The sequence below is a fragment of the Delphinus delphis genome, chromosome 11, assembly GCF_949987515.2.
Source record: "Delphinus delphis chromosome 11, mDelDel1.2, whole genome shotgun sequence".
Classification (NCBI taxonomy): domain Eukaryota; kingdom Metazoa; phylum Chordata; class Mammalia; order Artiodactyla; family Delphinidae; genus Delphinus; species Delphinus delphis.
The window spans coordinates 31634650-31659577 of record NC_082693.1 but is presented as its reverse complement, the minus strand read 5'-3'; the positions used below and the strand labels follow the sequence as shown (position 1 = coordinate 31659577).

The window sequence follows — 24928 nt, the reverse complement described above, 5'->3', positions numbered from 1 at the left end:
GAGAGGTTAAATGACTTGCTTAGAATTTCATGGCTAAGAAGAATTAGGATTCTGAATCCAGGTCTAATAATTCCAAATTCCATCTTCCCTACTGCATTTAAAAGATAAAATCAAGATTACTAACCATACTGTGGCTCTATATCTTTTTATTTTTATACTCCTATTTTAAATGATTGATTTAGGAATGAGGTTACATAGCCTATTCTGGCCACATTAAAAAAGTGAAAACTACAGAAAGAGAGGAAGGCATCTTTTTTTTTTTTTTTTTTTTGCGGTATGCGGGCTTCTCACCGCTGTGGTCTCTCCCGTTGCGCGGAGCACAGGCTCCAGACGCGCAGGCTCAGCGGCCATGGCTCACAGGCCCAGCCGCTCCGCGGCATGTGGTATCTTTCCGAACCGGGGCACGAACCCGTGTCCCCTGCGTCGGCAGGCGGACTCTCAACCACTGCACCACCAGGGAAGCCCGAGGAAGGCATCTTATTTGTTTTCTTAAATATTAGGAAGCAGATCATATGGTAACTTTTAACTGTAGGAAATTCCTTTGGCTAAACATACTGGCTGGCTAGGCCAAAAGTTGAATTTCCTCATTAAATTGCTATTTTTCATGCAGTTTTCTATTCCTATATCCCCTTGCAGTTTTGAGGAATGACCCCCCAGTAGTCATGTGCAGCAGTAATGTGCAAGAGGGAACTCTGGGCAATGAGTATTTCTCAGTCACAATATGCTGATTCCCTTTAAAACATCATAACCATGTGAAGACAACTGCCACTAGGAAGATCACCTCAGAAAAAGAGGGGATCTCTTAGTTCAAGTTAGAAAGGATTTTAGATGTAAGATGGTGGAAAGTCATGATCTTTTAAAAATGAAATAATCGTGACATGGGGCTTCCCTGGTGGCGCAGTGGTTGAGAGTCCGCCTGCCAATGCAGGGGACACAGGTTTGTGCCCCGGCCTGGGAAGATACCACGTGCCGCGGAGCGGCTGGGCCCGTGAGCCATGGCCGCTGAGCCTGCGCGTCCGGAGCCTGTGCTCCGCAACGGGAGAGGCCCCAACAGTGAGAGGCCCGCGTACCACACACACACAGAAAAAATCGTGACATAATATCCTTTTGCTATAGGGAACTCAAGGTGATTGGTGAAGCTGCTAATGGGAGTGTGAAAGAGAGCTGAATAGGAAAAACTATAAGAATTGCACACTATATACATTCAGCATGCTTGAGAATAATAATCCAGGGGATTCCATTTAGATTAGCTATGTAATTTTCTCCAGCAATATACAATATTATAAAAGCGAATGAAGATGATTATTCTGTTTTTTCATCTTAACTTTTTAATTATAGAAGTTTATTTTTATTAAAATAATAGGAAATACAGATAAAGTTAAAAAGAGAACGAAAATTAAACCACCATAATTCTCCAACTCAGAGTTATCATTGTTAGCATACATCTTTCTAGGCATTTATATCTGTGAATGATTCTATTATCTTAATTGTTATTCTTATGCTGATTTAAGGTCAGGTAAAAACCACAGGAGAAACAAAATAAGAAGAAACTTTGGGGGCTGCTTAAATTGCTGAAATCAGGTTCTTGGAATTGGGCAACAAATAATTCCATGTAATCTTTGATCCAAAATAATATTTATAGTATATTTTAACAACTGTAAACCTGTCTAATTTTGAAATATTTTTTTGTATTCTCACTTAAAAAGAAAATTAATAGTTTTGTAACGATTTCTGCACAAAATTAAATTCCAAAAAGTCAGAAAGAGTCAGGAAAGTATAGATTTCCTTACAGAAGAAGGATTTTCTTAGCTATACAATGATTTCAAGATACCACACACAAAATGCATTCAGAATAGTCTGAGTACCCCTAGTTATGTGAATATGGAGAACTGTATTTTAAATCTAGACTAAATATGACTTTGGTCAGTCTATTTTAATTACTATATTTTTCAGTTTCTGTAAATTTTAAGAAAGTTTTCTGTTTACCACTCATTAGAAAAGAGGAATGGGATAATGTTTTACTATTTGAATCTTCAAGGGAGAAACGCTAGGTCAGAGAAGTTATTTCCATGATGTTGATAGAAACATAAGTGTTGGACTACAGAGCAACTGGTCTGGCTGATTTAATGCCCAATGTGGATTCTCCAGTTTACTGAGTTATCGTCTATGTGTCACTAAACAAGACAGATTTGGCCTTTGCCCTTAAGGGACTTGTAATATTAATAGTTAATCTAAATTTATTTAACGAATTTTTGCCTACTGATAAGCCATCTACTTGGATGAAAGAATAATTGAAATATATTGGAAGCTATCATTTCTCATTAAAATAAAGGTAGGAATTGCTATTGCTATTTTTAAACAGGGACACAGAGCTTTAGCTGGTTGACTTCCCTGGGGATATAGAGCAGTAGGGAGGCAGAACAGATCTTCCAACTTCCCTTTCCACCCCAGAACTACAAAAACGGTTCCACGACTGGTGTGGTAGCTGTCCTGCTGCTCGGACTTAAGAATAAGACTGAATTTAGGCAATCAAGAGCCTAACCCTGACCAAGTTCTCACAGGGGCTCAATCGATTATCTATCTGTCTTCCCCTGCCCCATGCAGATGGTAAAATTAACCATCTCTGAAGAAGCCAACACCTGCTTTCTTCATAGCCCTGCTGTCTGGCTTAAAAAATAAATTATTATAAAATTACTTTTTTAGAAAAAGTAATAAGTACCAGCACCTGTTTCAAAAACATTACTTTTATTGATAGATGTCTGGGATGTTTTTACTTTGCCTCAAGAGAGTCTGGACCATATTACAGGGGGATTTGTTTTGGCCAATTATACTGCATTTGACTAGTTTCATTGTATTACTTTGAAATACATCACTTATCTAACCTTGATAAATAATATATATTTCTCCTTGAAATAGATTTAAAGTACTTAAGTGTTCCCTGGAAGAATAATTCACAAACTTTTTAGAAGATGTTTGTACTTTTTTTGTTAATTAACCTCAATAGAACAGAATTTACCTATACCAATAAAATCACTATAGCTCCTAATTTTTCTTTGATACTCACAGTAAACTATACATTAAACTCTTTTAGAAAGAAATTTATACCAACTTATACCGTGGGCTCACATATTCCCTACGATGCTCTGGCATTCATGTCTATTTTTGTGCTTACCTTTTTAGTCTATTGAGATTCCTTCAATATCATATTCACCATTTCATGAATTATTTTTCTTAGGAGTATTCCCACTTTCTTATTCATTAAAAAAATTCCCACCATATCTATTACTAGGTATTCCATATTTTGTCAATAGTATCCACCCTTTGAACAATGGATTTCATCTTTATTCTCTCACTTAATATGCACATATATGATTTCTATTTTGTGAGATGTATAACTCAATTTCTGATGGTTCTGAAAATTGGCCAGAAACAAAGCATCATGTTTTCATTTTCTGAGGGTCTAGGGGTTTAGGAAGTCTTACACATTCATGAATTATTGATTGCTATTTAATAAAACAAAATCTTAACAGGAAAATTTATCTTTTAATGAAATTGTAATCACTACATATCCACCAATTTAATGAACACATTTATTTACTCTTTCACTCTCTCAGTCCTCAAATATTTTTTGGACACTTATTCTGTGCTATGCATTAGGCAATCCGTTGTATATCAAATGTTGTTATAAAATTGAATCAACATCTGTACTGATATAGTTACGTATAAGTATTCTTGATAAATAAGTAAACTGGTTCAAATCAGAGTTCTCCCCTTTGCAAGAAACTGTAGAACACCCAAATCCATAGAAAAATGTAATGGATTGTAAACATGAGACTTCCCTTCTAGATCTTTTTCCTGTGCATAAATGAGAAAGACAACATTGCTATAATCGTGAATAAAAAATTCTTAGTAGAGTAAGAAGTACTTTATTTGCTTTCATAATAAGTTTCAAAATACTAAATGTACTAAATGTATTTTATTTACTTTAATAATAATCCATGTTAATTATATATCCATTTTATCATTTAAAAATATATTATTAAATTTAAATCTCACAACAAGGTCTATGAAGTAGGTGGCACAGGAATTATTATTCCCAAATTTTAAACAAGGAAATTGAGATGTAGATATGTCTAAGTTGACTTGACTTAGTAAGGACTAAATCCTAGGTTATCAGATCACCAAGTAGAGCAGCAGGGTTTGACAACTATAAATAGTTGCGTATATAACATTCTTTGAGGCTCAGAATCCAAAGGCAGGTTCCTTTACACCTTCAACGCCATTAAGTTTTAAACTGCAAACACAAAACCTTAACTTAACTGCATATAGGAGGAAGATAGATTTATGGCATGGAGATGGTAAAATAGTACACATACATACACACATTATGGTTTTGAAGCATATGTCCATTCTTATGTTTGAAGATGGCATGTCTAATGTTCAAAGAGGTCATAATCCGCTAAGAACACAAGCGGACAAAAGGAGATGAAGAGCAGCTCAGATTCTATTCTATGATTAATGATGTTTCTCCATCTTATTTAAAAGACCTACTTAATTCCCTGCCCTGCCCCTGCCCATATAAACATATGTATCTTTATCAGGATGAAGAGGTAATTAGTCATTTCGCTTAATGATTTGAAGCTTCTATCAACCTTGTTTTGGTCCATGAAATTCTTCATTCGGCACAGTAGTAAAGATGTCACAGAGACTTGAAAACAAGACTTATCTCAGAAAAATCTCAAAGCCTGTTCCCTGGACATTTTCCCCCTTTCTATTTGTACTAATTCCCCAAGTTATCACATGCATTCCTATGGCTTTTAAAACTATAAAATGATGTATCACAAACTGATATTCCTAGCTCAGATGTTGCCCCTGGGTTCCACATTCACAGAAATGCCAATCTGACAGCTCCTTTTGAAAGTTTAAATCAGGCACCTCACTCTTATGTCCATAGCTATTCCTCCAGGCAATTGCAGCTGCATCCTCTCAAGAGCTCATGACAAAAACTTTGATGTCATCCTTGACTCCTGTTTTTCTCTTATATCTCACAGAAAGTCTACCAGCCAGTCCTCTTGGCTTTTCCTTCAAAATATATCTTGAATTTAACCATTTCTTTCCACCTCCAGTGCCACTGCTCTGGTCCTCCATTCATTGCCCAGATGATTGCAATACCTTTGAACTGATCTCCTGGTTTCACCTTTACCCTCCCCTGAGTCTTTTCTTACAGCAGTAGCCAGATTTAACTTTCTGTAACTTAAGTGATGTCATATGACTCTTCTGTTTAAATCCCTTCAATGTAACTCTCACTCAAAGTAAAAGCCAATGTAATTGCTATGGATTATAAGGTTCCAACCAATATATCTCTTGTATCGCTTTAATTTCATTCCTTGCTACCCTGTATCTCATTCAGCAACCTGGCTCACTTTGTCTTCCTCCATACTCCCATTTTGGAACTTTGTTCTTGCTGTGGCATATATCTGGCATGTCCTTCCTTCAAATATCTTCATTTTAGCTTCTTCATTTCCTTCAGGCTTTATTTCAAAGTTACCATCTCAGTGATGCCCTTTATAAAAGTTTAGTCATCCCTTCAACACTTCCTCTTCCCATTTTCCTGGATTATTTTTTCTCCCTTTCACTTATCTATTAATATCTAACATGCTATGTCTATTAACTATTTATCTTGTCTATTGTCTCTCTCCCTGTAGAAGGTCTCTGAGGGAGAGTAGCTTTTTCTATTTTGCTCAATGAGGTATTTCTGTGGTGTAAACAGTGCCTGATACATAACAAATGCTCACAAGAGATTTGTTGAGTGAATGAGTGATTGAATGAAGCCCATCCAGTGTTGAATATGGTCAAATGTAGACACTGGTGACTTATGGTCATTCGGTTTGTGGGAAACACTATGAACATGATAGGATTTTTTTTTTCATAGTTTTGTCAGTTCTTCAAAAAAAAGACTACTCCCTCTTTGAAATTTTTTTTACAACATTTTGGATTCATAAATTCCTCCTATGTTTATCAATTAATTATCTTTCTCCCATAGCTATTAGAAAGAAAATGATCAAAAAAAATTTGAATTTATATATACATAATTGGAATAGTATATATATATATATGTATATATATGCCACACTAATATATTCCATAGAAAATGATTTATACTAGCCTGTTATGAATCATTCTCTATGGAGATATTTAAAGATATAATATTTTATGTCTTTATGACATAATATTAAAACTATAAGAACCCAAAACATTTTTTTCTGTGAGAAAAGTGGTATTAATATATTGTCTGAAGAGGATATTTGATAAATAAAACAAGTGAAATGTATGCAATGTTCATCTTTTAATTAACACTTTGGTGGCTTTTCTTTTAGCCATATCAAATTACTGAAAACATGAATTCAAAAGTTGAATCTTCTAATAGGTGACATTCGATTTAGCCCCTTTCTTCTGGATTGGTACTCCTACAGAGATTAATAATTTATTATGCCTTTATTCCTTTCTAGTGTTTAATTACAGTTCACAGTATACTGTAGATGCTAAATTGTTAATAAAATGGTTGATTATATATTCTTCCTTGGTACTATTCTATTTCAGAGTTCATTTGTAGAAAATCTACAGTGTTTTCTCCTGTGTACCAGGAACTTTAATAGGGACATAATCCAACATATATATTGTTTATAAACTGAAATGACCATAGATTTTTTGGAATTAAGGCCCAGTTATTAAGGAATTAAAAAAGCAAGCATCTATAATCACTAGTAAGTCATGCATTATAAGGTTACACAAATATTGAGTCTTATTTAATTATAAATGTTCCATTATTATTAAGAAAATAAAACAAAAAAATAGAAAACAGAAACTTCCCCATTTCATTTCCTAGGTGCTTATAATCACAGAAGAGCTAAGTTTACCTGGGAAATGGTATGGAGGGTCACAGAGCAACACCATTCCTTTCCCTTCTTTCACTCTGACCTCGGGACGTTCCTCAGGTGGGAAAGGATCAAGATCTAATCATGAAAACAAAAAGGAGAACATTCACTCTCTGGGCAATAGAAAGATTGATACTCATTAAAGTTTATTTTTCAGCTACTAACTCACTTTTAGATTGATACTCATTAAAGTTTATTTTTCAGCTACTAACTCACTTTTAGATAGCTACTAACTCACTTTTAATAGTTCTCTGTTGGTTTGGTGAAACCTATCAAAGTCAATTAATTCCCTTTTACACACACTGGGATGTGCACACACTACAGAAGAGTATGGACATTGGTAGCACCTGATAACTATTTGGACAACCCTGAAGATTGAGCATTTCCTAAACTTTGTTTCAGATTTAGGAAGAATCTCCATAAGAGTATCTGGAAATAGTGTGTTCAGAAAAACCCAGGGCTCTACCAGAGAAAGTTTTAGGGAGGACTCCAATGGGGAGAAGGAATAAAGATGAAGGGCAGGATGCTAGATGAGGAATGTTAAGGTCAACTATCTCTTGCTCTTTTCCAAATTCTGGGTTTTCCTGTTTTATTTCCTCTACTCTCTCCTGTGTATTTGGAACTCACATTTTGCTTGGTTTTTTGATAGCCTACTATTTGATTCTTCATTTGTTTTACTGGTTCTCTTTCTGTTTCAGTCTTGCCTCATCTCTTATTCCTTACATGTGATCAGTACTCGAATTATAAAATCTAGTTTTTACTTCTCTCAGTATACTTATGTCCCTGAAAATTTATCATTCCAATAACTACCTTTTTGCAAAGAACGCTTCAAATCTACTTTTCTTGTCCTGATGCCTCACTGGAATGCCATCCCTGTCCTCAAAACTTAGCTGACATCTATCTCACTGTGGATAACTTAATGTCACCTCTGCATGTGAAGCGACAATTTAAATGCTTCCTCCCATCCTTGAAATTGGTCTTACTTGCGCCCATCCCATTTTAAAGAGAGCAGAATGTTTCTGCCTTTTGACTAGACTTTCCTTAAGAAAATATTGAAGGTCTTTTTCTTTCAATGCAATGCAATCTGTTGTGTATTTCTTCAAGGACTGAGTTTATTATTTTCATTCCCACTGTCACCACACCAATTTAATCGGACTGCACTTCCTGACCCTGTCTCACTCCCTCCTGGTAATCACTACCACTTGGGTCCTTTTAAAATGTCACTTTCATCCTATAATTCACTTTGTAGAATATTTAAACGCTGACATAAAATCACGCACGGAGAACACCTAGTCCAGCTCCTCTCCCAACACACATTTCTCTTTCAGAATAACCTCTAACTTTTAGTTTACCACAATGTTTCTCAAAATATTTTCATTATTATTGTCCCCAAAATGAGAAATTTTATTTAATTTATTCTTAACAAGAAAAATTAAATAGTAAGGAATAAAAGTTTTGTTGGGTGGGGCTGAGCGTTGGAGAGCCATAGACCATTATGTTGTAATATCTAAGATGGTTCCCCCCACCGCAAAAACCAATTTTCACTACCTTGGGGGTGATATCACCCCCACTGAGAATGCATAGCTTAGCATTTCCATTGATAGTAATCTTTAGAAACTTATTCAAGATCTTTTTGAACATGGCCTTAGTTTATTTTCCAGTGTTATCTTTCACTACTTCAAGTACATTCATAACACCCCTCGTGACATTTTGCTCTCCTGAAATTTTTTCTTCTCCACACAATTAAGACCCACTAATCTGGTAAGACACACCTCATCTATGGAGTCCTTCACTTTCTTTTTTTCTTGATTTCTCCTTTTGTTAAACTCTTATGATAACATCTAAGTTTTACTTCTCCCAAATGCATTTGCCCTTTTTAAAGTTACAATTACTTACATCCAAAGCTCAAGGTTGCTTCAGTGCTTCTGACCATTCCGTAGTTATTTGATGCTAAACAGTAATATACTCCAGCATCTTTCTGTTTGTCAGGATTGTTGATAACAAGGTTTCCTCCTACCATACTGTACCGATCACTTGTCAGATCAATATCCCCATTATTCATTCTCCATCTGTGAAAAAAAGAAATAAATGTCATATCAAAGGCCAAGAGGACTGCAAACAGTGTACTGGGCTAACATTGTTCTAAAATAATATGAGTATAGCTCCATGTGAAGTCAGGTGATTAAGTAGTTGACTCAGAGTGGTATTTATTCACATCCTATAATTCTGTGCCTCTGGGCTCATGATTTATAATTCAGCTCAGGCACAGAAAGGTAAATGTTCAAGTGTATGAATAATTTCCTTTTTTTTCATGAGGCATCCCAAAGGACAAATATTTCATTGAATTTTGCTGCATAAACTGGTTTCTTAGCAGATATACATGGATTATAAATGATAATCTTTTATGCACTAGTTTAGATTAATGCATATAGATATATTGTATAAAATATTAAAAACATTCATATAGCAGAAATAAAATATAAAATATCAATATCTGATTCTAAATATGAGTCATTTTTGAAAAAAACATACTAATTGAAATCAGGATTCTTCTCAGTAAATGTCATATTCTGACCACTAGAGGTCGATCACACTATTTGAACATGATTAAAGTCAACTGGGTCTTCGTTTCCAAGCCACAAGTACACTATTGAAGGTATATTTACATGGAGATGACGTTATGAATAAACCAACTAGAAACAGGAATCTAAGTTTCTTGGTGAGATGATGAGAAGATTGCATATATAAAATAATTGTCAATTAAGTTGACCACCTGCATAATTTTATACTCATGTTCTATCAGGGTTAAGGTTCCATGTCTTCTGCAATGTTATAAGACGAGCCATGGTGAACCAGTGGGCTGTGGTCCCATCATTCATTGCCTGGCTGCACAATTCTGATTAGGGTCAGAATCTTGCCAAAGAGGTCTAATGATTTTATAATATTTTTTAATAAATCAAATTACTGGAACATTTTTAGTTTTAATTTTTACTGTGTAGGAAGTAATTCAAAAGCGAACAACAGAAAACTGTGCTTTGCTTCTGAAAACCTACCAAATACCAACCCAATGAATAAATCATCCCCCTCACCCCAGCTGATGGCAATATTGTCCCTGACTGAACCATCCAATGTCAAGTCACTTAGTACTTGCCAAGGCAATGGGTTTCTTTGTTAGGCAGTTCCCATTGTTATGTTTTACGCCCCCTCATTATATTTACTTTAAATTTTTATTTATTGCTTTAACTTCTTCCCAGTGGGACTGATTCTGCCCTTGATGTTATATAATGATTAAGTTTGGCTGTGTTAAGGTAAGTTCACAGGTCTATTTTATTTTCAGGAAGATTCACCTTTGCTGTAATTCCTTTTACACAGCTTTAAACACAATTTTTATTGGAGTTCTTGTTATTGTGGGAGACAAGGCAAGATAATGAAAACCTCAAGGCTGATGAGTGAAAGGTAAAGTTCCCTGTTGTAACGTTCATGATGTTGCCACAAATAACAAATTATCATAGAACATGCCATAAATATAAAAGTACTATGTGAATGACAAATTACATGATTACCAAGGTAAGTATGGCTTGCCCTGAATATTAAGTAATATTAAGTAAGTTCATAACTGCAAGTGTTCTTCTGTCAGACAAGCTGCATCATGAGCTGAATATTTTTTATTTTGATGTCAAATGCAGATCACCTTCCTAACAATTAAACGTCTACTTCTCCCCTTCAGCTCTCTACATTAACGTGTAGATAATCAGGCCGTACTTGTCCTGGGGACTTATGTGCTGATGCAACCTTTGGGGGGGAGTTGGTGATGTATTTGCCAAGCAAAGTTTTGCTTTTCATTGTTCTTTTTTATATTTTAATGAGAAGACTAAGTGGGACTAGCAGGAGGGAGCTAGAGAGAGATGCTAATCAACATGTACAAAATTTTATTGATGTAAAACTTTGCTTTTTACTGTCTCTGCTGGATGGTGGTAGTGGCGGCAGCAAAGAGAAGTACACGTTCGTAGAACACTATCTGAGAACAGCCTCTGCTGTTCTTTTCTCTTCCATTGGAGCCTGGAGGCTGATTTGCTTAAGTTCCGTGTATGAATGTCAAGGACAGACTGTCACAGAATAACCATCACTGAAATAGTTTTTGAAATGCTATTGACCCGTCTAGATAGATAAATACTGAAAAAAATTATATGTTTCTTTGAAAGTCATAAAACCTGTATTTCAGCCCTGGATCTGTGATTTACTAGCTCTGGAGAAGAGCAAGTCAACTTACTTATTCAGGACTCAGCTTCCTCTCCTATAAAATTTTGTACCTGGATTAAATCTTCTCTAGAGCCCCCATTAGTTATACTATGCCATGTCCACAGTTATGTACATAAATGCCCATTATATGTGACTTAAGGGTAGAAATAAATCTAGCCCATCAAATATTTTCAGAACAAATGTGTTATTTATAATTTATAAAATATCTACTTCTACTTTTATAAAATTATAAAAATAATTTTAAAGAGATGGTGATTTTATATATAAATTTATATTTATTTTAAGAAAATTTTTGTAATTATAGCCAGAGGCAAGAGAAAATGAGTTCAAGTATAATTAAATGGGGGGAAGGGGTATTCTCCATGATAACAACTTTTTAATAAAAATAGAAAGTTATTTTTCTATCCATGAGAAGAAAAATCTAGTACTAAAATCAACTTTATTGAATGACAACCTTCAATTAACTCAGGTGACATTAACACACTAGAGACCCAATTTCCCCATCAATCACTTCCTTTGTTTTCCTGGAACCAAAATCCATTGGCATTTGCTTAAGTTTTAAATCTTATTCTTTACATCAGGCTAGAAACTGTTAGTATACTTTTCTGAACACTCTGAAGCAAGAGAACCAAATGTTACTTTTTATAAAGTTATTTTTGATAGCATAAATATGTACCCCAGAAAAACATAAAGAGGTATGTTATATAGATTGTCCGATAAGTAGAGACATTTAAGGAATTTGCTTTGTTGTCTGGAATATAGATTTGAGACTACTGAAAAAATAGTGCTTTCTAGAGTTATCTATGTAAGAAGCTCTTTAAATGTAGTTAATATAGAAATACTATCCATCATTTGTAGGTATGAGTTATCCAGGCCAATACATACAAAACCAGCTTATCCTCAAATGCATATATTTAAATTGTGCATATTATTCATATAACCATTTTCTTACTTAATAGCATGATCTCCATTAGCCAGTTTTTAAGTGGATAATGTCAAATGACACTGGCATTATCTCTGCAGGAAATAGGAAGTGAATTATTTGCATATATTTGCGAAAACTATCTATTTGGGTATTAACAACTTTAAAAACATAACCTGTATGACAATATTTTTGTTAATGTTCCTGGACTTCGTAGAAAGCTTTATGCCATAGCTTTCTCTATAGATACAGGGTCATAGATGCTGATCTGTAATCTTTAGTCCAACACTTCTTTCTGAAAAGAGCAATGAGGTACATTACTTGTAAACTGGGAAAGGGCTGGCTCGTGCCCTACAGTTTAGTGAAACTTTTCCTTCCGGTGACTCCTCTGGATAAATGGTATTGATTGGTTGTTCTTCAAAAATTGGTCCAAATCCTTTGTCTTCCTCAGAAACTATAAGAAAAATACAATTATTTTATATTGTTCTATTTTACAAATCAAAGATAATTTGGGTACATTAAAAAGTTTTTTGAAAAAAAGGTCAGAAACATGGAATCTCCATTTTCATTCAAACCAAAGATATTTGCCACTATAATCTTGAGGAAAATGTTCAGGTTCTTTATTCAAAATTCTTTTCTGCCCATCTCTCAGCATTTCTCCAAAAGCACTCTGCGGTGCCATGCTTCACTATTTACGGCTCCTCACGCAAGTCATGCTTTCTATGCCTCTGACACTTTGCACATACTTTTCCTCTTTCTGGAATCACCATCTGACTTTTCTCCTCTTATCAAAATTTGTACACTCCTGGAATCCCTGGTGGCGCAGTTGTTGAGAATCTCCCTGCCAATGCAGGGGACATGGGTTCGAGCCCTGGTCTGGGAAGATCCCACATGCTGCAGAGCAACTAGGTCCGTGAGCCACAACTACTGAGCCCACGTGCCACAACTACTGAAGCCCATACGCCTAGAGCCGGTGCTCCGCAACAAGAGAAGCCACCGCAATGAGAAGCCCGAGCGCCACAACAAAGAGTAGCCCCTGCTCACCGCGACTAGAGAAAGCCCGTGCACGGCAACAAAGACCCAATGTAGCCAAAAATAAATAAATAAATTAGAAAAAAAGAAAAAAAAGTTTAAATCTAAAAAAAAAAAAAAAACTTTGTACACTCCTTTATGATTTAGTCATAGCGTTAGTTCCTTCACTAAGCCACCTCTCCAACCCCTCCTAGCTTTAGTTGGTCCTCATTTATGTTCTCATAACTCCCTATCAGGCTTATGACACTTAACACACCTGCTGTGATTCTTGATACAACTTTCTGTTTCACTAGATTGCAGATGCCTGGGGACAGGTCTGGAACATACTAGGTACTTAACAACTTTTGAACAACATAACGAATGAATTTCTAGATGCTCTGGGGAAATGAGTCCTTTTTGGGGGTCAGTTCTTGTTTAATTTTTGTTTTTGTCTTTAAACATGTGACCAGCACTAGTACTTAGCAACATCTAGAACAATCAGTAAACTAATTACATGATATGGGATCTGGCCAACTCATTTAAAATCTACCACAAAAATACCACAAAATCTACCACACACACACAAAAAATCTACCACAAAAATAGTGTTGAGAAGCAGTTGTTCCTGACTGTGTATCCTCTCTGAAGGGCAGGTGTGACACATCATAGCAGGATGAGGAGAAGAGATTCACTCCCATGTCATCAGTGTGGCACCATTTACAGAGCACAGCTAAGAGCCATATACCCCAAATGAATTAATACTGATGTATATGACTAGAAATGAGGAATAGTCTTACATGGGATCATTGTAATGTCTCTGCTTGATCAAAAGCTATGGTTCACTCCTCCAATTTACTTTTTAAGAGAGAGTGTAAGGCAAATGCTACACTGAAATTTTGGTTGTTCTAACATCAAACTTAAGGATAAAAGCTTTCTCCCAGTTTCTCTTAACAAGAAGTTTAATTACGTCTTTTAAATCTTGCTTTAGTACTGTTTAGCAGTGCTTTTGGAAAAATTATTTAATGTCTCCAAGACTCAATATCATGCTTTATAAAATGTGGATAATAATAAAATCTATCTCATTGGACTATTGTGAGAATTACATTGAGACAACCCGTGTAGTCAGTAATCAATAACTACTGATTCTCATGAATTTGCCAATGCTTTCAAAATTTAATTTAAATATCTTATGTATATCATCTCTTAGACTAATTCCAAAAACTTCAGGGGCCAAATTTTATTCATTCTTGTAGCTATGGTGCCATAAGCATTATGTCAATACATATTTCTGTGTACATAGATGACTAACAAAAACCTTCAGTTAGTTTCTCCCAGTATGAAGCATTAATTTTTCTAAACTGACCTGAAATATTTCAAAGGGAGAAGCCTCATTTTTAGTTGGAATTTGCTGAAATTGCCATTCAAGAATTTATAGACCTTAGTTACATTCCAAAACCACCATTCTATTTCAGACCGCAGATAAATTGCTGGATCAGAATTGGAGGAACCAGAGAAACTGGGATTTAGCTCCAGCTGTGCAGTGTTCTAGCCGTTGTTTTATATAAGTTTGTTCTACATGGTATCTACAGTTTAAAAAAAAGAAAGGAATAGGGGCACATGCCCTAAGGACTTCACAGGCCTACTGCAGCCATAAGTAAGACAATGAGTGCAAGGTGTTCACAGAAGTCCTCTGCTAATGCTCTTGAAGTCCTGCTCTGAGCTGTGTCTAGTTCCATATCCCTGAGGTTATAAAAACTAGAAATGCATATAATGTTTTCTGCTTTGCTTCTATAATTTTCCTGATGATGGCCAATGTTTTCTGGCCTTTCAGGATATAATAGCACACCAGAGAAAAATGAGGAATGAAACCCAAATCCCTGATAACTAGACCTTCGTTTGGATGTAGGGTCTAGATATTCTAATCTCTGAAAGAAACGACCTTGTGCTTATCTATGGTAAAAATCATATGCTATTTTTTCTTCCCACTTGGACAATCTCATAAGCTCTTCCTTGAATCTCTCCCAGTTGCACAGCTTTTCTGACTGGAGCAATTTAGTAACACTGCTGCCCTGGAGAGTCTGTTGTTTCTTCCCAACTACGCCCCCCCCCCAAAAAAAAAACAAAAAAGCTTACAAAGACAAGCAGAGGAGTTCAATTTTATTAACATATTTTGATTCTCTTCTGGAAGGTAAGATGACTTCTATTCTCACTTTACGCCCTGATGAATTATGAGTTTAGTATGAAATTTTTTGAACAATTAAAAAAAAAATACCTAAATAGACTAAATATTTAGAATACTAAAAATAAAGTGTTTAGGGGAGTTTAAAGCTCATGAATATCTTCTAAGTACACTGTATTTATATACAAGCCTGATGATTATGGTATTACTATCATTACTAATAGAAAAGATCATCAAATTTAAAGAGGAATGGATGTTTGGTGCAATTATGCATATAATTTAAGCAGAAACCCCCTGATCTGCACTGGATTAGATCTTGAGTTTCCATTTGTTACATCAGTGGCAGCATAAGAATTTTAGATGGTCATCTGTGAGGCTGTTGGTCATCTGTTGAGGTGTTGGTTGTCCTTAATTCAGTCAATGACTTGATTCTGACTTTGCATATGGTGAAGTTTTGAGATATAATGCCAAAAGCATGATCCATGAAAGAAAAAATTTTGATAAGTTGGACTTTATTAAAATTTAAAAGTTATGCTCTGTGAAAGACACTGTTTTAAAAAATTTATTTTTAAAATTAATTAATTCATTCATTTTTGGCTGCCTTGGTTCTTCGTTGCTGCATGTGGGCTTTCTCTAGCTGCAGTGAGTGGAGGCTATTCTTTGTTGCGGTGCGCAGGCTTCTCATTGCGGTAGTTTCTCTTGTTGCGGAGCACGGGCTCTAGGTGCACAGGCTTCAGTAGTTGTGGACCGTGGGCTCAGTAGTTATGGCTAGCAGGCTCTAGAGTGCAGGCTCAGTAGTTGTGGCACATGTTAGTTGCCCCGTGGCATGTGGGATCCTCCAGGACCAGGGCTCGAACCTCTGTTCCTTGCATTGGCAGGTGGATTCTTAACCACTGTGCCACCAGGGAAGTCCCCTATGAAAGACACTTTTAATAGAATTTCAGGTCTTTAAGGTTAGGGATTTTTCTTTAGGTCGACTCCAACTTGCATCGGAAAATTTTGCATTAAGCAGCAAATTGAAAAGACTGTCAACTTAATTAAGTATCTACTTCGTTTAATAATGGTGATTACACACTATTTCACAAAATTTGAACTCATCTCAATAGGTGCAGGGTTTCATTACCTAAAGATTCTTCAACAGTATTGTATTTCCAATGTAGAAATAGTTAATCCTGGCCTGCTAGCACCTGCTTCTAGAGTGTCGTCTGGTAGTGCCAGTATTGGGTTTGTAATAATTCTGAATTCTCAATTTAATTTATAATTTTATTAGCCTTCTTGAAATAACTACTTTTATCACTTTGAAATAAAGTGAGTTTTGTTCATTCCAAGTTGCCTTGATTATTTAAAGTACTGTACAGTGCTTTGAAATACAACAAAGACAGTTGCACATAAACATACATCAATATGGAGGTAGAGATTAGTAGATTTGCATATTTTCATAAAATGCATATTTTTTGATAGTGTATCTTTTTTCATTTTTACTTTATTTTATTTCTTAATATTTTTTTATTGTGGTAAGTCACATAGTATAAAACATACTATTTTAACCATATTTAACTGTACAGTTCAGTGGCACTAAGTACATTCACACTGTTGTGCAACTCTCACAATCATCTGTCTCCTGAATTTTTCACCTTCCTAAGCTGAAACTTTGTCCCTGTTAAACACTAACAACTCCCCATTCGCCCTCTCCACCCCCCCACCTCCTGGCCCCTGGCATCTACCAACATACTTTCTGACTCTATGATTTTAAGGTATATGCCTTTGAGATAAAAATCGGTCATCTTTTAGTAAACTGAAAATATTGTTTATAGTTTCTTCATCATGATCATAATGCTTAGTTTTTTTTTTGTTTTTCTGGAAAAGATACCAGCAATGAATATTTCCATTGAAAATAATGGAATGCCACATGTTAATAATGATGGGACTATATCTATTGATAGGCAATCCCTCAAAGGATAGATGTAAAAATAAAACACTTTTGGGATGAGCTGGGTTGAAGTTTATAGGCCAAACTGTATATTATCAGTGCCCCATGCTATTTTTTCTCAATGACAAGTGCTTTTCCAAAATTATATGCAGATATTTTCTAGTACTCCACTTCCATCTGCCCTTTATAGGAAGAGACAACAAAACATTTAAGGGATAAAAATATGAAGCTAATTTCCAATAAAATATTTAATTTATTTTTCACTTGAGAAAATATTACATTTAAGATATTTCCCTTTGCCCACTTTCTAGATCAAAAAGCAGAATATGACACACCACATCACATTAGTGTTTCTACTCAGTATATATTATAAATGTGCATTTCTAGCTTTTGTAAAATTTTCGAGCCTGATTAAAATAATGCATAATATTCCATTAGGTGGTTTACCAATTACTCTATACATTTTATTTTGAGAACATATTTGGGCTCTGGGAAGATAAATCACTCAACACAAGGTTTTGAATTGTTGTGGCATGCTCAGTGTGAACTTCTGAATGTGAACTTCATAACCCCCTTGAATACTACCTGAGCTCATTGCTCTGTTAGCTCAGCTAGGGAGCCCAGATCAAGGAAAAAGAACTTTCAGGGGGAATACAACACAAGGTTCAGCAAAGGATCCATTAATATAAGCATTATAATCTCCATTAACAAGAATTAAGCCATCCATTGCTTTTCTTCTAGGGCCATGGAAATAATTAGATGACAAATGATCATGCTTTGGAAGTATTATGGGCTTGAAGGGTACAAGAAACACATGGATAATATGTTAAAAAAAATAAGATTATTTTTAAAACACATGCTCTTTTTTGTACTGGATATATTCTTCTAAAAAGGAGCACACAATTATATAGATGACTTCTCAAGCTAATTGAAGACAGCACTTCACTCTTTTTTTGATCTGCTCAATGCAAATTTGTGTATTTTCTACCATATAGTGGTAATATATTGCAGAAGTAAGTTCATTTCTTAAATCTGATCAAGAAGATTAACAGAAAAAGAGAAATCATGTATGAATATTTGCTGTCAAATTCACAGATGTGAGCAACAGGCAAAAACTGCTGCTTTTTTCAGTAGCATTCTCAGTTTCATGGTTAGTGTAATCACTTAGTTGTATGATCTTAAATGGTATTACTTCACCTCTCACTATATAGAGATGGTCCACTGTAACCTTGCTATCCTATTTTATCTCTGGAAATTGAAAGTATAATTACTATCTGTGCTTGAGAGTTATTTTTTTTTGAGAGTTATTTTTTATTCATTTTATATTCATTATGAATCAAATCCTATTTCTCACTCTGTAATATGTCATCTCAATCTGATAGTTTTCAAACATAATTTTATATGAGTATGCTGTAATAAGATTCTCAGGAAAAAAATCTATTAGAAAAAAGCGATGAAAACAAAATTTTAACGCAGTCTAATATTAGAATTTTTACAATATTTACAATGCTACAGTGGTTATGGGACAGGGAGTATTGTAGGCTCTCTTGAAATACAATAAACCCTCCAAATGAAACAATATTTAAATTGTCTCAAAGCATGCTTCTTGTCTTCATTGTCAATCGTTCCCCACTGATAAGAGAACAAGGACATTTAGGGCTTAGGCTTTGAATACTCTGGTGCCCTAATTCTTTAGTCTCATGGGTAATAGGTAACATTGCAGTAATTTATCATAACTAAAATATAAGGAGTTGGCCTTGAGAATGTGCAGAAATCCAATAATTAGAAGGAAGATTAGGATCTGGTTAGCAGAATGGTTAAGTTGACTAAATTTTCCTTAGCATGGCATTACCTGCCTAAGAAGAGCCTATCACATTTCTTGATAGCAACCATTTCCTTGACCTATGGTCCAACCCTGAAGCCCTAGACACTGTGTTTTGCATAACTATCTAGGCATCTGTCCACACCTACCTTATGTCTACCTATGTATGCTGCCACAAGCCAAGGAATGATGGGGATACCAGAAGCTGAAAGAGGCGAGGAAGGAGCTTTCCCCTACAGGTTTTAGCAGAAGCATGACCCTGATATCTCCTCGGTTTGGGACTTTTGGAACTGTGAGACAATAAATTTCTGTTGTTCTAAGCCACCCAGTTGGTGGCACGTTATTATAGCTATAGCTGTCCAAGGAAACTAATACATATATTACACTTAATAATAAACTGTTGAACTTTTATGAACTAGCCTTTCTCAAATTTACTTGACAATGAAGTCCTACTAACATCCTGCAGAACAAGAGTTCTTTGAATTAGTGATCTAACACAGCCCATATTTGCCCACATCTGCACTTTATTTGTGCCACTGCCTCTAAGAATTAGCTCCATTTCTAATAATTGAAATACTTCGAGTTTCCCTTACCTACTAGCTCCATCATTAAATACTCATTTATTCCTCAAAGTAATTGTTTTAAAATGCTTATTTCTCTTATAAATCTGTTAATCTTCCTTTTATTATTCCCTATTATATGTAAGGTTCTTGAAGTCAAGAAACATATCTCACTGATCTTTATATAGCCTAAATGTTATTTCTAACTCACAAGGAGGAAACAGAAATAGCTTTGATGTGCTTCATGCTAGGACTGTCCTTTTTCTTAATTCCCTACAGACGGAAATTCAGACCCACTCTGGCATGAATATCTTGCTTTGGCATGGAAGTTGTTGCATTGGTTGCTCAGTGATTCTTCCTAATTATTTATTCTCCTACCACTGTGCTGTGGCTTTTATTGGTTACCAGTTTTACTATGTTTACTGAGCACTTACTATGTATGTCACTGTGCTGGAAGCTATTGTCACATTATTATTTTTTATTTTTTATTTTTTTGCGGTACGCGGGCCTCTCACAGTTGTGGCCTCTCCCGTTGCGGAGCACAGGCTCCAGACGCACAGGCTCAGCAGCCATGGCTCACAGGCCTAGCCACTCCACGGCATGTGGGATCTTCCCGGACCGGGGCACGAACCCGTGTCCCCTGCATCGGAAGGTGGACTCCCAACCACGCGCCACCAGGGAAGCCCTGTCACATTATTTTTCTAGTTCTCACAAGAATCCTGTGATTGTTACATGTTGGAAACTTGAGTCTCATAGAAGTTGAATAATTTGCACAAGATCACATAACTAGTGAATACCAGGTTGACTATGTAAATGCAGGCTGGCCTTACTCTAGATTCTCTTTTTTGCAGTCTACTATATTGCCTATATTTCTGGCAAGAACTGTTCAGTGGTTGAAATAGAATCTAAACTAGCAGGATTGCTAATTATATTCAATAAAAAATAAACAATAAATTTTGCAAGGTCTTTGGTTTCTAATTAAACTGAATCTTAAGGTTCCAAGTTCATTAACTTTAGTTAAAGAGATGTGTGCAGCAAAGCAGGAGGCTTTCAAAATAAGCTAGATTTTTACAATATTGAAAATATTGCTTCAAAGTTTAGTAGCATAGGATTGTTACAAAGCATGCAGGAAAAAATACAGGTTGTGTTGAATATATTCCATCTGCTACAATCTTCTAGTTGGATATTTGTTCGTGGTGTATCCATTCATTCATTCTGGCAATCAAACAAGTTGCCTGAAGACCCTAGATAAATCATCTTACAAAATTTCCAAGTGCTCTAACATTAATCACTTGCTTGAAGTTTGAAGAATTAATAGCTTAAAGCAGGATGAAATATGATTTATTTGAGGAAAGCTATTTAAAAATTAACCCTTTCATCAACTTACCTCCATGACCATACCTTCTGTGCCATGTAAACTCTAAAAAGAAAAAAAGAAAAAAAATTAATCCCCAACTCTTCAGGTTGTGGTCTCAAACATTACTCAGATAACTGAGATATTAGTTAATGAAATAAGGTTACTGGCCTGTCACTATTAAGGCTGAAGTATCACCATATCTTTGCAAATATTTAATTCTTGTCTTTGCAATTTTATAGTTGTAGCACTAAAATTTATGGTCAACAGAATTAGTATGGATTTTCAGTACTAATAAGATTATTTTTGTTTTATTTTATTCATAAAGGTAATACAGCAATAATAACCTTACCACAAAATTTTTCTTTCTTATATTTATATAATATATAAGCATATAATTATATATGTGTGTGTGTATAATTACGTGGTTATATCAATGTCATTAAAATTCTTAAGTACTGATAAAATTATTATATTTTTTCTTGATTTTGAAGTCATCATAATAAAAATTACTCCCAAAATTAAAATAACTTTTTTATTCCCTTAATAATACATAAGAAATACAATAAGATGCCTATCAAGTTCATCATTAAAGCAATCAAGGGGGACTGATAAATGATAAAATGATATCCAACTAAGTCTTGAACTTAATAACAACTCAACAAGCACTGACCTAAGGTAATTGAGACAAAGGTATCAGAAAAAACTGATTGTAGAAAACATGCTGCTTCAGATAAAAATACAACATACCTCTCCTTGTAGAAAATATTTCTGAATCTTTCACACTTGTCTTTGAAAGATAGAAATATAGTATTTGTTTGTCCTAAAACTATAGCATTCTTAAAACTGCTTTGTTATTAAGTCCCTGAATACATTGTAGATTATTTCTGAATTGTTTTTCATAAGATTGACCAGCCAATAATAAAAATTAAATTATATTAACTTATAAATAAAAAAGAACAAAGGTAACAAAAGCTTAAAATCCATTATTTTCTAATTATTTTACTGTATTTTACTTTTATGTATGCTAATGAGGTTAAGTCTATTATAATTATATAGTGAACATACTGTATAATGGTGAGCTGCTACATATCTTTTCTGCCACCACATTAAATGATTTCAAGTCGAAATTGAGAATAGTAGGATGACTTACTCTATAGGAATTGGCAAATGCTACACAGCAGGGATTTTTCTTTTCCTCCCAGAGATCCAGATTTTAAACATTTACCAGCACATCACTATATAAGACTGATTAACTAAATCTTGTGAATTTTAATTGAAACTAAAAAAAAAAAAAAGAAAAGAAAACAAGGGCCAACCTTAATATATATGAATTTACTTGTCTGACCCAGGTGTCAAAAGAAAATATTAATTCTAACTTTATACATCAGATTCAATGAAGTGAACAGCATATTGTTTACATTGGCATAATTTTTGGAGATTATACAAAGGATATTTCTTACCTGATAGACAGGTTGTAAAAGATACAATCACAAGGTGATTGACCAGCAACCACATTTTCATCTTGTGTTCAGTAGAGTTTAGGTTCAATTTTCAAAAAAAGCTTTAACTTTATGGCAGTTGGAGAATATTAAACACCTGCATAAAAAGATGAGAGAGAAGAGAAGAGAAGAAAAGAAAAGAGAAAGAAGAGAAGGAAAAGGGAAGAAAAGGAAGGGAAAATGTTCATCATTTGGGGTCAACAATATTACCAATTCTATTTTATTTTATATTTCTTTTTTTTTTTTTTTTTTTTTTGCAGTACGCAGACCTCGGCACGAACCCGTGTCCCCTGCATCGGCAGGCGGACTCTCAACCACTGTGCCACCAGGGAAGTCCCTATTTTATATTTCTTATTTGTAGAATGTTTTAGTTTTTTTATGTACATTTGTAAACCCCATGTTGTAATGAAAAGAGTAGATTCTGCATCAGGGCTTCAGCTGCCTCCCAGTATTGACATGGTAAGAAACATGAGCATGTCACTCAATTCATATGTTTTAGTTTTTAACTTTTTAATAATTGAGCATAGTAATATGTTTTTTACAAATAGCACAGTTGTGAACATTTCAATGTCAATTATTTAAATTGAAGATTAAATTTACTTGAAGGGCTGGTAGAAAGATTTAATAAAAGATATATTTGTATAAGGGCTTTGTAAATGCATAGACACTGTACAAGAGTTATACGTTAACATTGCCTGTTGGTGGCTTATGGAAAAATTTTGCCAGAAATGCTAATTTTTAGACATTAAAATGTATTGATTAATAATATATTCATTCCCTTTCCCCTTCTTCATTTCTTTCTTTTATTCATTTAACAGAAAGTAAATAATTACTCCTTATAAGGAAGAATCTAGGTTTTGTGTGGCCAAATCTTTAAAATTTGGAGAACCATCTTTAAAGATAAAAAGATAAAATTACTAATATAAACTAAGCTATGAAACTATGCAGCAGTCTAAATAAAATATTTTGCTTTTATAAATTCTGCAAAAACTTATGACCACGTGATTATACTGGTGAGGTTTCAGAACGTTGAAATAGCCCCATGTAAGTGAGGGGTCCCATGACTTAAGCTTCATCATCTTCTTTGTAAATCCATCTGCGACCAAGCATACAGATAAAGGAATCTGTAAGAAAGACATAGTCTGCTTACCCTTAAGAATTTCACAGATCAATAGGAACACTTATGTGTACACAAGTCAGTGCAGTGAAACTTTTTTGGATCTACATGCTATTAAACTTGAAAGCATGTTGCTAATTTTAATTAAAAGCATTGCAGGGCTTCCCTGGTGGTGCAGTGGTTGAGAGTCCGCCTGCCGATGCAGGGGACACGGGCTCGTGCCCCAGTCCGGGAAGATCCCACATGCCGCGGAGCGGCTAGGCCTGTGAGCCATGGCCACTGAGCCTGCGCGTCAGGAGCCTGTGCTCCGCAACGGGAGAGGCCACAGCAGTGAGAGGCCCGCGTACCTCAAAAAAAAAAAAAAAAAAAGCATTGTAAAATACATCACAGTGGGAATGGGCCTGGTGGTGACAGGCAGGGCATTATGGTGGAGGTATAACAAATTTTTTAATGTTCCAGGGCATTAGAAAGAGACTTCTTCAATTGGGACACAGTAGGCCCTTCAATTTGAAAGGATATTAAATCAAGTTTTCAAAGAATATATAAGAAATAGGATAGAAAAAACGCAAGACATAAAATTGAATGTAAAATTTTAAGATAGAGCATAAAAGCAATTCTGAAAAGAAAATATGTAATGTTATGATAATCAATATATAAATATATTTAAATATTATCCAAAACAGCAAAAATAAAATGGTACTTATTTGTTGCATCATAATGACATTTAAAGGTATTACTTATTTTTTTTTAATATGTTGGATTTAAAAACTATATTTACCTACCCCCCCCCCGCCCCCAATTTGCCAGAATCCTAACATTTGCAGAGACTGGTAAAAATATTTAGTTGGTACTACATGGACCAGGAAAAACATATTTGTCCCTTTTGGTGTATAGGTTATTTTACAGTGAAAAATCATTTATTTCTAGAAAGAAATTGAGTTGAATTCTTAGAGAAAACATAGCAGAAATGGGTCAACCTAGCAACAGGAGATATTTAAAATATCTTTGAAAGAGGAAAAATATTCAAAAGATAATTTTTAAATGCCAGGATTGATTTATGACCAATTTATTTCTCTTGGACATATGTAAGAAGGTGAGAACTACACATCTCTATAAACTGTATTAAATCTACACTTATAAATTTAAATTTTATTTTATTTCTTTTACTAAGCAGAACTGATCAGAGAGAAATAGAAACAGGTAAATAAATGTGAAGAATAAAAAAAAAATCCTTCAGGAGGCAGGGAAATCAATGAAATGATCTATGGAAGGATATTAGCTTTTTATTTTGTTATCATTAATATTTAAATATAACCTAATTTAAAATTATTGAAAC

At 34.7% G+C, this 24928-nt stretch overlaps 1 protein-coding gene across 2 annotated transcripts in view; it reads right to left on the bottom strand.

Moving 5' to 3' along the window:
- CNTN1 (contactin 1) overlaps positions 1-24928 on the bottom strand; it is a 232829-nt gene that overhangs the window by 141693 nt on the left and 66208 nt on the right. For both annotated transcript variants that reach the window (XM_060024589.1, XM_060024588.1), the window contains exons 2-6: positions 22437-22572; positions 21007-21039; positions 12439-12571; positions 8832-9004; positions 6918-7013 (exon numbers count right to left, since the gene is read on the bottom strand). In XM_060024589.1, the coding sequence (XP_059880572.1) occupies positions 6918-7013; positions 8832-9004; positions 12439-12571; positions 21007-21039; positions 22437-22497 (496 nt within the window). In that variant the 5' untranslated portion in view covers positions 22498-22572. The remainder of the gene's footprint in view (positions 1-6917; positions 7014-8831; positions 9005-12438; positions 12572-21006; positions 21040-22436; positions 22573-24928) is intronic.